Here is a 12,667-nt window from a genome sequence, read left to right as displayed (position 1 = left end):
AAAGGGTGGTTAACCACACAGCCCTCCTAAGGCTGTGGAGCTCTGAAGGAACTGCTGAAATGCAAATAGAAATCAAAACAGGAGACAAATTGATGGCCTTGCTTGTGAACCTATTCTTTACTTGGTAAACATGATTTAGATCAGAGACTATGTTTTTAATCAAAAATGAAAACTATTTTTAATAAGCTAAAAGCTGTGATAAAGCTCTACTAGAGAGTAACAAAAGATTATGGTGCAAAAGGTGTGATTCAGGCCTACTGTGCTTCATAGGCAATTTTTGAATTCCGGAAGTGATGAAGCAAGGCAAAATGATTAAAATATGCTCAGATTTGCTGCACTGATGTATTATAACAAGTTATGATGGGAGAAATGGTATGAAATGCAGTCTCCAGCCATCAAGTTCCCTGTCTGCCCCAGTTCCTAGGTGTTTATTTCTTCAAATTCTGTCCTTCAACAATTGGAAGACAAGGGCAGAGGTAGGGCCACAGATAAAACTAACTAGGCCAAGCCAATGTTATATTGAGCATTGCAAGCAAAATCTGTTCCAACATCCTGAGCTTTTTGGAGACAGCTGATGCTTATGGGGGGCTGGGTTGCTGCTTGAAATGTTTCCTAAAACTAAGTATTGAAGTTACCTATTATTTATAGGCATGACTGATCACACTTCTAAAACAGAATTTACACAAAAAGAAATGTACCTTGTCAAGTGCCCAGCTGAGGAAGGTGCTAGCCTAGGTGCTTTGAAGGGGGTGCTATCATTACTGATCTGAGAGACATGTTCTTTCGAGGGCTTATTTCTTCTGAACTAGAAACTCATTTCATCAGTTTCACCAGGAGAAACAAAGAGTTCTTTCCAGCACCACATCTGATCTTAAAATCTATAAAGGAAAAAGGAAGTCAAACAGATAAAAGCTTGGACTGTGTCCATTAAATCATGGGGTAAACTAGCAATTTTCTGGCACATCTGTAAAATAACTATTTGACTTTGTTGCAGATGAAGGAGCATTGGTCAGAGCAGCCAGGCATCTTAGTTTTGTTTTCACTGGAAGGACACCTGACTCTGTAATCATAGAGTCTGTAAGTACATTGGAGTAACTTTATATTTGGCTGTATTTATTCCTGCTACGTTAAATAATTTTGCATAACTTCAACATGGTACATAATGTATTGAGTTGTTGGTTGGTTGGGTTGGTTTCTTGAGGTTTTTTTCATTAATTCTCCCTTTTTTATTACTCTTCAGTTGGGACAGGAAGAGAGATATGAACTGCTAAATGTCCTGGAATTTACAAGGTAAGCAGTATGTTGGGCACTTAGTGTCTTTTTGTGAAAATATGAATTTTTCTTACCGATAAAAATGTTTGCATTTTTAATTTATACAGGCAAAGTATGCAGGTTGTGTATATCTTATGCCTATAATATGTAATTATTATGAAATAATATCGTACTATAGGCACAGCAGTGTCCATGATTAAGATCATACTTCTTGTTTTATTGTAAAATAATTTCAGAGGCATGTATTTTTTCTTCTTGTCTCCTTTTTGGCTAATGTTTTTCACTTTTGCTTTTGTGCAAAGATCTTTGATTGCAAAGCTTAAAAAAATTATGTGAAAAAAGCTTATAAGTACTTGAACTTCAAAAGGTATTTCTGAAAGCCATGGCACCCTGTTATTTACTAAAAAATTGATATTTGGGGGCAGGAGAGAAAATTCAAGTAAGTGTTAAAACATAACTTGTGTTTGCTTTAACTGATAGAATGAAATTTTGCATTTGACCTTAAATACACTTGCATAATTATGACATGCTTAAATACTCTAGACTTAAATACACTAGACTGAAAGCCATTCTTTTTGAGCACTAGAACACTGGACAGATAATCTTCTTGGAATCTGAGTGTGTCACATGCTTTGCTTTCAGTAAAAATTTAATGTCAGACCTCCTGGAATTGTGAAGGTACCCATAAGAAATCTGGATGTAGTTTTGCTTGTTATATAAATCTGTTTAAAGTTTATCCATGTATGCTGTCTGTGTTCTGAGTGTTTCTGTAGGCCCATTGCTTACTTTGGCACAGGGTGGGGAAGGGATTTGTATGTAGAGGAAGTGCCTTTTTTTTTCTTTTTCCCAGAATGATTACTTGTGCCTGCGGAAAGTGATCATTGTTTTCCTTCCTGTCCTACTGTGTTTCCCTTGAGTTTAGCTAAAGAAACAAAAAAATATCATGAAATAAAAATCAAAGGCAATACTGGAGAGAGGCTGAACATGTAGAGGCTGGGTGAAAGAAGACAAGTACTTGCCTGTAGTTACAATAATAAGGATAATAATGTGGGGCATCAAGATCACCTCAGTCGGGGGGGGGGAGAAGCAACAGAAAGTAATTTTTATAGTTTTGAATGTCTTTTCATGACTGCTTGTAATTAATGTTGGGTTTGTATATTGCAGAGGAAGTAATTGAAATTTTTAAGCTTTATCCCAGGGTTTCATTTTTCTGTAGGAACTACTTTCACTCTCTATTCAGGAAAATTAGCAAGTGTGTAGCACAAAATGCATTTGTTGTTAGTTTGACATACGTGAAAGTTTATACTGCCTTCATGGGGTAGTAGTGAAGGATTCCTTTGTTTCTGGTTTTGATCTTTGTCTTGATTTCATAGATCTCTTCAAATTTCTGTGTCAGTCTAAAATTGTCTTTTAAGCAGTGGTACTTTATGAAGAAAGAAGAATTGCTTTTAAATCCTAACTTTTGGAGGGTTAAGTTCTTTGGTGGATACCAATTACCCAACTTTATTAAGTTTTCAGTTTTATAGCTGGTTTTGTTCTTACTCTTGGTATTTAACTTTGCTTGGAACTAACTTCTTAGAGGCACTAGAGGTCACCCTTGTTCCACAACAAGGGAAGTTTTTGTTTCAAAACATAGCGCCATGTGTATGGGTAGAAGTATGTACTTTCATAGAAGTAATCTGTAGCGATTAAACTATTGACTTGTTTCCAGGTGTTCCGAGTTTTTCCCAGACAAAAAAACGCAAACTGATTCCTTGCCACCTTTCAATACAAGCCACATAAGACTCTTCTGCAAGCAGAGTGCAGCATTGTCAACATTTGATAGGATAGTTTTTCAGAGAAGTATGTTACAGAAATGAAACTTGTAGGAATTCTTGGTAGAGTCGTCTTTTATGGTATTCTCTTTTACACTGATTATAGCTGTGCCTGTGGAAAGAGAAGTAGTAGACATGCAATATGCTAATTATACTTTTTTCATAGCAAGGAAGTAGCTCTCACTCTTAACTGGCAGGTCAGCATACTGAAAGCAACTGATAATCCTTAACCAGCTGAAAAATATTCCTAAATATAGTACTAATCTCTGTGGACCAAACTGTGTTTTAATAACTTGTGCTGATTTTAGGTTGCCTCCACCATATACTCTGCTCAAATACCACCACTGCTGTGGTACCATAAGCTCAAGGAATTGTTCAGAACCTTTGCTGTTCAGGGCTCCCCATACTTATGGGCCTACAGAAGTATACACAGAAAAACATCATTCACTCTAATTATTAGACAATAAAACTGTTTTTTCAGCCCAGTCACCTGAGAACGTAATTCATAATAGATAGCCCTTGCTTCTTTAAGATTGATATTCTTAGGTTAAATGTTGGTAAATATTTATATTTGTAAGCAACCTTATGGAGGGCATTTATTTCTCTTTCAGCACAAGGAAGAGAATGTCAGTGATTGTTCGCACACCATCGGGAAAGTTAAGACTTTACTGCAAAGGAGCTGTGAGTTTTACTCTGTTCTCCCTGTGTCAACACGTGCAACAAATAAAATATGAAAGCAAAAAGTTGTTCTGACTGCAGTTAAAATACTGAAAACATGGCAGAAGGAAGGTTGATGCCTTCAGTTTACACCATTTTACTATGTAGCTGTTTAATGTGATGGACTAGTTAATGTCTTTTTTACTGCCTACAAAAGTGTGAGACTTGTTCATCATATTCTTTGTTCTAAACTAATAACTTTATGCTTTCTATTAACTCTTTCCTTCTGTACTTCAAAGAAATGGATGACTGTATGGTTTAATCTATTAGTTACTTGCTGGAGTAGCTGAGCATGAATCAATAGGTAGAAATAGTAATCTCACATAAGGGACTAAATGGAATTTTTACCTACCAGTGACGGTAGGTTAGCAGAGGTAAATTTTCCTAAAAATGGGATTTATGGGAAGATATCTTAATCATAATGTGTTTGGGAATGGCAAAGTTGCTCATTAGTTCTTGTTCTGTATCTTAAGTCAATTTTGGAGGAGGGGAATGAAAATCCAGTTGCTAAATGATTTAAAAAAATTAAGTTGATGGAATATAAATGTCTATTCTGTATCTTCTCAAATGGAAAGAAGCTGCTGTTAATATTCTATATATCAAGCTAGCTGCAAAAAACTGAGAATGGCAGTTTTGAATCACTAATTTTACCTTGTGGGCTTAATATTACAAAGGAGGAAGACAGAATTTTAAGAGATCAAAAGAATTCACATGACAAGCTAAAGGAAGAAGCAGTGCTTTTCAAAATTAAGAGAAATAACAGCAAAAAATGTAGGATAGAAAAACTGTATCATAGCAGAATTTGTAAATTGAGAGCATCCTAAGGATATGGAATGTCTTTTTTATGTGTTCTGTAGGATACTGTAATTTATGACCGTCTTGCTGAAAGTTCAAAATACAAAGAAATCACCTTAAAACATCTAGAGCAGTTTGCTACTGAAGGTGGGTAATATTATTCAATATAAAACTAAACATGAAATTCAGTTACCCCTCTACTTTTCAATTTTGTCACTTTTATGTTGCTGTAATGTTTTATTCACATTAAGTTTGAAAATTATGTTTTAGTGATGCCTCCTAAAAAAATCTTACTGAGAAATTTCAGCAATAAGGTCATGCTTTAAAAAACCCAAAAATCGCCCACATAGTACAATGGAGTCTTTTAAACAAAATATATTTTTCCAGAGAGCAAACACATTGCAGATTGTTTGTTTCTGTGAAGATCTCATTTCCTACGATCACTTTCACGTCCCACAGCAAATGAATGCTGTAGGGAGGGCACACAGGAAAAAGTAGCCAAAGTGAAGATGCTTAAAAATTACTAGTGTGCTTTTAAGGTAGCTTTATGCTATATTACTTCTGTCACCAATCACTATAAAGGAAATTGCCAGCACTATCGTTCAGTTCAATGTGTGTTTTGGTGTCTCTGCTGTTTTAACAATCTCTCTTACAAAGCAGCTGCTGATGGTGGGGAACCTCTTTGTGAGGTTTCATGAAACAAAAATAGTAACAAAAATTTAAAAGACGGCAAAATGAAGATGATTGATGTAAGCAGCCAGTTAGTTTTTTAATCATACTGGATGAGTACATAATACAAGCATGAAGAGGAAAGCAGACTGTACAAATGTTTCTGTTTTCATGCAGGTACTTCTAGCACAGTTCCCAGATCTTCAATGCCATGCCCCTTTCTGGTGTTTTAGTAAAGTATTACAGAGTTATTTTGTGAAGTATCATCGTGCTTAATTTGTTCATGACTTTGGAGAGGGCAGTTGAAGCAGAATTATAACAGCTGTGAGATTCTGAACTGCAATATTTTACCTTTTTTTTTTTAAATAAACATACACTGGAAAGCAAACTTTATTAAAATCTTTTCTTTCTAAAATACAATCCTTTCCTTTTGATGACTGATGTTTGGCCAAATCTTCTTGTATCAGGAAAGATCCTTTTTCTCTCTGTTACAGATATGACTTCTCTTAATTTTTCTCTTTTGGTTTCTAATGTAATTTGACATTTTTATTAGTGTCATGGTCAGCACTTTAAGTCTCTTGATAGTGGCAAGGACAGCAGAAGCAAGCCATCTTTTGTTTCTTTTGTTAGTTTTCCATATCAAGATCTCTGCAGGGAACATTCGGTTAGCTTTAAATAATCTTGGTGTATCAAAGTTATAATAAATTATACAATGAAGTTTAAAGCAGAAATAAAACCAAACAAGATTGATGATAAAACATCAGATACACCCTTTGAGCTCCTGAATCTAGTTGTATGAGTTGATTGACCAGTTTGGGGGTTCATAAAGGTCAAATCAGGATCAGTCAAGGAAAAGTACTTGAATGTGAAGATAGCTTGGGCCATAAGATTATGTACTGGGTTACAGAAAAGGTAAAAATAGGTCAGTATCTGCTACCTGTGTGAATTATATGAAAATTTCAATCCAATTCTTAATTACTGTTCTCATTAAATCAGTGGTACAGCTGGTATCATTTCTTTTACTTAGCAGTCAGGTTGGTTCAAGTGAATCAACATAAAACATGAAAAATTCCACCCATCTTTAAAACCACTGTACATAAGTATTAGCGTTAATTTTGTTCGAGTACTTTTTGTATCCTTATTTTCAACAGATGAAAAGATTTTCTGTTCAGAGAGTGAATTTACAACCTTTCAAAAGCATAAAATTTAATCTGAAAACTTAAAAAAATCAGTATGTCTTTCTCTCTCCCTGGAATCGATTAAGGAAGTCAGTATTTATTTTTGCATGAGATTTAAATTGCAGCCGATGACGTTGCAAAGTTTCTCATGAGTATCCTTTCATGTGGCAGTACAGTATGTCCTTGGCATTTGCTGCATGCTCCTGGTGTGTTGTTCAAAAATTAAGTGGTTAGCATGGCTGGCATTAATTTTTAAGCATTTATTAAACTTGAGTGTTAATGCCTGCTTAGATAAATAGGAAAAGTGTGTAATTTTCCTATGTTGTTCCAGTCTGTTAAGAAGCGGACTTAATGATACTTTGTTTTCCACTTTTTATTTGGAAGATTCTTTTGAATCACAATGAAAAGAATCTTTTTTAAAATGAAAAATAAAAAAAATTTAGTCTCTGATTTTAAAAGAAAGAAATTACTTGAAAAGCTTGTTTGCTGATGTGTGGTACACACAGATTTCTTCATTTTATCATCTGCATAAGATATTTTGAAAGAACTGTGGAAATAATATTGCTATTAGTCAGGCATAAATTCCTTTCCACCCCTTCACCTTGTAGTCATTATTTTGGACCCTGGTAGTATATCCTTATTATACAGAGGGGAAAAAAAATAAAAATCAGGTTTGTCTGTCTTAAGTTTGTTCTCTAGGTATGGATGGCGAGAACCTGCGTTTCTAATACTGTTGAGCTGTCACGATATTAGGTTTGCACATGGGTTTCATGCTAAAGAGGCTAAATTACTGTCTTAATCTGAGACACATACGTATTACTTCATGCCCAGCCTTTCGATCACTTCAGAATTGCTGCTGGTGTTGAACTATACACAACAAAAAACTATGAACAAATAAAGATTGCATTTAGCCATCCTTGGTTATGGTGCTTGTTCATCTCCTGGAACAGAGTTGGCAAATGAACAAAGGCACTAAGTTCCGCTTCTCCCCCTCCTAAATCTACATGCCTGAAAATTGTGGCTTCATAAGACATCATTTGGCTAGAGCACTGCTCTTCTCTCTATATAAAGAGTTATAATAATTTCATGCTCTAGAAATCTAAGAATCTGTAATATGTGAAAATGAACTGTTAGAACACTCACACCTAGGTGCTTAAATTGAATGTAATTGTGTGTTGTCAAAAAATAGATCTCTTATAATTTTGCAGCCTCAGACTCTCACTGTAGTGCTTAATTCAGATTTCTGCTGAAGGAATAAAACCTGTTAAGTATAAGCAGCTCAAAGATAGTTAGGTAAAATCTACAAATGTTCCTGTACACAAAGATTTTATTTTAAGAATTTGGGAAACTGAAAGAATCTGTGAGATGGAAAATTAAATCTGAGCAGATTCAAGGTCAGCTTCTAGATGGTGAATTTTAAACTTCAACCTAGAATTTCCTGAGGACATTGAAGAGGGCTGGAAAAAGATAGTTGTAACATCATGCTGATATACTGCTTTCCAGTGTAGCAACATTTAAGTTTATAATTTCTTTTTGTCAGAAATATAATTTAAAGTTTCAATGTTCCTAAAAATCTAATGTATATATTTGTTCAGCAAGTGTCATTTGGGATTGCTTCATGTTTTGTTTACAATTTAAGATAAATCAAACTTGTGTGAAATTTCATTATTTTTTTTCCAGTGAAGTATAATACCTGTATTGCATTCAGGTAGCCTCAAACAGTTACTCCGTTGGATAAATTTCTATTTATGTCATGTTGGTTTACCTTAGATATATATATATATTTGAAAGTTCTTCAAGACACATAGCAGTAAGTTGAAAATCAGGCACAAGCATACACAAAATACAGAATAAATTCATCTTTTGGTAGTTACTCACTACAGGCATATCAGGGAAGGGACTAACAACTACTGAATCATACTTACTATCTGCTCTCTCTTTAGGCTTAAGAACTCTGTGTTTTGCTGTGGCTGAGATTTCAGAAAGTGATTATCAAGAGTGGTTAGATGTCTATCACCGTGCTTCTACAGCTTTACAAAACAGAGCACTTAAACTTGAGGAGAGCTACGAACTAATTGAAAAAGTATGTGTAGCTTTCTGGGGGTGTTAGTTGGCTTGGGTTGAGAGGGGGGGAAGAGGATGGGGCACATGAGGAGAGTGGGGTTTTTTAATTTATGTCCTTGCTTTCTACACCATGAAATCTGAATCATTATAGAGGAGTAATTCTGAGGCAGAAAAATGTCTAGCAGTATACTGAAGCTCTGTTGTGTAGTCCCTGCAGATTAAATGGTCAAAGTGAAGGAAAGATTAATTTGACAAAGTGCTTGCAACAAGTAGTTTTCTTCCCAGAAAGTGATGATTTTGAGTTGAGCTACTGGAAAGTTTTTCTCAGAGTTGCTCTATTGTATAAAAAAGTGTAATAAGGCAAAAAACATCTGCTTTATTTTACGATGAGTTTAGAGACATAGAGTAGTTAAGGTTGGAAGGAGTTAGGGAGGTCATGTAGACATAAATCCCTGGTCAAAGCAGGGCTAATTTTGTTTGTCCAGCACTTCAGTGAAGTTTTGAGGTTCTGCAAGGAGAGAGTTTTCGCAGCTGCAGTAAGCAGTTGTTTGTTTGGTTATTTTCATGCTCAACTCTCCTTTTTTCACTTTTTCTGAATTAGAATTTCTGTTACTGCAGAATGGGACTGTTGCCTCTTGCCCTTTCACCATGCACCTGTTAGACGAAGATGGCTTCTCTGCAAGCCCTCTTCAATTAGCAGAAGGCAGCCATGGAATTCTTCCCTTAGCTTTGTGTTAACCTTGTCCTACTTCTTCAGACACTCTCAAGAATTCTCCAGGTCCCAAGCTATTTTTGTGTCCCTCTGCTGACTTGCTTCACTTTGTCAACCACTCCTGTACTGAAGGCCCAGAAAGGGATGTAATATCCAGATGCAGCTTCACAAGAGCAGAGCCATAATCACTTCAGCTTGAGTTTCTGGCAGTGCTGCTGCTGGAGTAGCCAAGCATACATATTCACAAAAAACCATACAGATCTGCTGCATGAGAAGTTTAAAACAGCATAATCAAGATTATAGTTTTAAGATTAAGATGCATTCATAGGTGGGTTTTCCTTCACTTTGGGGGAAAAAAAATCACTACAAGTGGGAGAACACATAATAGCACTCCTGAAGTCTTCAAATCAGAGAGGTGCCTCTCAGGAAAAGGTAGCTGTCGCTGAACAAACACTGAGATTGTGAATAATGGGTGAAGTTTGGATGGTCTCACTGTACAGTTTGCAAAGCCACATAGTTATTTATCTTAAAGCTCATAGGAATAAACTGGAGGATCTTTATTAGCTGATACCAAATCTGATTAATGAATTTAGAGAGCATTAATCAAGTCATAAATATGGAAAGTTAAACAAAGGAAATTTAAAAATATTCAAACTGAATTTAAATCAAAAAAAACTGTGTATACTGAATATTTTATGTTTACAGAATCTTCAGCTGCTTGGAGCAACAGCGATTGAAGATAAACTGCAAGACAAAGTGCCTGAAACTATAGAGACTCTCATGAAAGCAGACATAAAAATTTGGATACTTACCGGGGACAAACAAGAGACTGCCATTAACATTGGTATCATGTTTGCATTTGTTTGATGGCTTTGTTATAGATTTACAAATTATAGAAGTTGCTAGAATAAAATTGCTTCAGAACAGAAATCTATTTTGTAAAAATAATATGGCATTCCAGAATTTAAATGTTAATTTAGTTCTCAGTCACTGGTAGGTGGATAAAAGGAACTGCTGGGTTCTTCCTCTGTTAAAATAGTAACAGCAATAAAAAGTCATTATCATAGAGAGTAGAAAAAATAGGCTTTTGTACTTTCTTTTATAGCATCTACAATGAATTGAATATATTGTTTGTGTTTTGACAGCAAGAATAATAAAAAGAAAATATAAATATTTTTATTTTCCATTCTGTATTTTTCCATCTATCCAAGAACGCTGGTAGAGACCATGATCTTAACTGAAGCAAAACAGTATAGATTGTACTTTAAAGTGCTATAAACTTTTTACCATCCATCAGACATTTCCTTTTTTTTTATTATAAAGGAGGGGAAAATACCCACAAAACCCTCACACATTAATTTCAGCAGCAATAAATCTGTATTTTTTAAATAGTAATACATGAAAGCTGCATTTAAGATTTATTATTCTTTGCATGTTGGCATATCAGCCCAACTGCAGTAACCTACATATGTGCCTAAAATAAAGTATTATTTCTTTTTATTATTATAATTAATCTTAAAGAACTTTTGTATGCACATGATACTTTTGATCTAAGGTTATTTTTATTAGTACCTCCAGGTCTGAGGCAATACATGTAATACCAGTATTTTCATTTTAATAAGGATGGTGATACATATTTATTTAGGCAGCCTGCATCATTAGCATACAGTGTACATTCTGTATAAAACATTAAAGAATATAAGAAAAGAATGGGAATGTGTATAGATGCAAATTCTCTATGAAATGCAAGTTGCATTCCAAAAATTTGCAAGGCTAAAGATGATCTGTTTGCTCTTTTCTGTAACTCTCTCTCAAGATGTTTCTTGTTCTTCTACTGAGCACCACTGAGTAAGGCACAACTCACAAGTTGCAGCAAGGAAGATTTGCTGTTCTGACTTACCTGTATGTCTATTTTTTATAGTATTAATGATACTTTTTTACCACTTTTTTACCAAAAATAGTTTTTTACCACTGATTTCAATTGGGGAAGTCTTATTTTTAATTCTGTCTGTAGTTCTCTTACAGGAAAAAATGCTTTGTTATATTATAATGGATTTTGTAGAGCAAAGTTTTGAAAACAAAAATATTTTTGACAGGTCACTCTTGTAAACTTTTGAGAAAGAACATGGGGCTGATTGTTATAAATGAAGGCTCTCTTGATGTAAGTAAAATCTCAGTTTTCAGTTAATTAAACCACTTAATGTTACCATTTAAAATATCCAGATACCATGGTGGAGGTGGCCTGAAAAATAACTTTGAAGAAACACAGAATATTTTGCTAAAACCACAGTTGGGTGAGATGTTTCTGTTTCTTTGGTTTGGGAGGTTGTTTTTTTGTTTGTTTTGAGAAAATTTGAGTTAATTTTATTATTGCATACTTCGAAGACTGTATGGTCTTCGTGACAAAATGTTACTTAATAAATAGAAACTTAACTACACCTTCCAAAACCACAGTGTAGCTACTACACAAATGAACTTCAGAATGGTAAGCAAACAATTCCACATAATGAAATGACTCCATCCATACAGGCACAAAGTCAGGAGCTTCATGTGCTTCTAGTAGTACCTAGTAGTACCCAAACAAGCTAACTGAAGTTCATTGCTAATGCTGTTTCTCATGGAATACTTACTATCTGACAGAAGTTAATTGTAGTTGTGTGGTTAAACATCTGAAATTATAATCAGATTAAATACAAGTAAGGGTTAAAACTACACACTGTCAAATATACTGCTTTGTAGAGAAGAGATTCTTTAGATAAGGTAGGAATGCAATATTAAGTGAAAAATCCCATGAGGGGAAAGAAAATCATTTTACCACACTGTGAGGGAGCCTTAATGAACTTAAAAGTGGAGGAAATTCCTCAGTGGGAAAACGTACTCTCCAGAAGTCTTCAGGAGGAAAACTTGAAATGAAGTTTACCTTTACTCTATATTGTGGTCAGGTTCCTCAAGACAGGACTTAAGGAGAGAAAGTGGAAAGAAAGTATGAGAAGAGTGCCTTAACTGAAGGATTCCATGGTAGCACATAAGAGTAGGCTACAAGAAGAATTAAAATACTTACTGTTTTCTATAGAATTTTTACAGTATTTCTTTACTACTATTTCTGATAGATATTTAGGTCTTTTACAGAGACTTCTGGATTTCAGAACTGCTGCAATACGTAATAGATCTGAAGTGACAAGGATTGATTATTTTGTATACTTCTTCATATGTAATGAAATAAAGTGAGGTAGTTTTATTGAACTACTAAAAGGAGTACAATAAAAAAACACATTAAACAAGTGTTGCACATTAACTACTTCTGGTATGATAATTAAAAGTTGAATAAATAGATATTAAACAATATTTTTTTTAATAAATGTGCTGTGCTCCTATGAGAGCTTCTGAACAGCCCAGTTCCCTCAGCAGAATAGTAACATTGTCATAAGATGTTACTGGTTTCCAAA

General features: G+C 34.6%; 1 protein-coding gene across 3 annotated transcripts in view; it reads left to right on the top strand.

Moving 5' to 3' along the window:
* Window positions 1-12,667, top strand: part of ATP8A1 (ATPase phospholipid transporting 8A1) — a 110,338-nt gene that overhangs the window by 46,767 nt on the left and 50,904 nt on the right. For all 3 annotated transcript variants that reach the window (XM_034064721.1, XM_034064719.1, XM_034064720.1), the window contains 7 exons: window positions 995-1,077; window positions 1,241-1,290; window positions 3,698-3,767; window positions 4,661-4,745; window positions 8,389-8,528; window positions 9,927-10,065; window positions 11,318-11,382. In XM_034064721.1, the coding sequence (XP_033920612.1) occupies window positions 995-1,077; window positions 1,241-1,290; window positions 3,698-3,767; window positions 4,661-4,745; window positions 8,389-8,528; window positions 9,927-10,065; window positions 11,318-11,382 (632 nt within the window). The remainder of the gene's footprint in view (window positions 1-994; window positions 1,078-1,240; window positions 1,291-3,697; window positions 3,768-4,660; window positions 4,746-8,388; window positions 8,529-9,926; window positions 10,066-11,317; window positions 11,383-12,667) is intronic.

Source organism: Melopsittacus undulatus, chromosome 7 (genome assembly GCF_012275295.1).
Source record: "Melopsittacus undulatus isolate bMelUnd1 chromosome 7, bMelUnd1.mat.Z, whole genome shotgun sequence".
Taxonomy (NCBI): Eukaryota; Metazoa; Chordata; class Aves; order Psittaciformes; family Psittaculidae; genus Melopsittacus; species Melopsittacus undulatus.
Note: the sequence above shows the minus strand (reverse complement) of the source record. Positions and strands in the feature narration are given on the sequence as shown.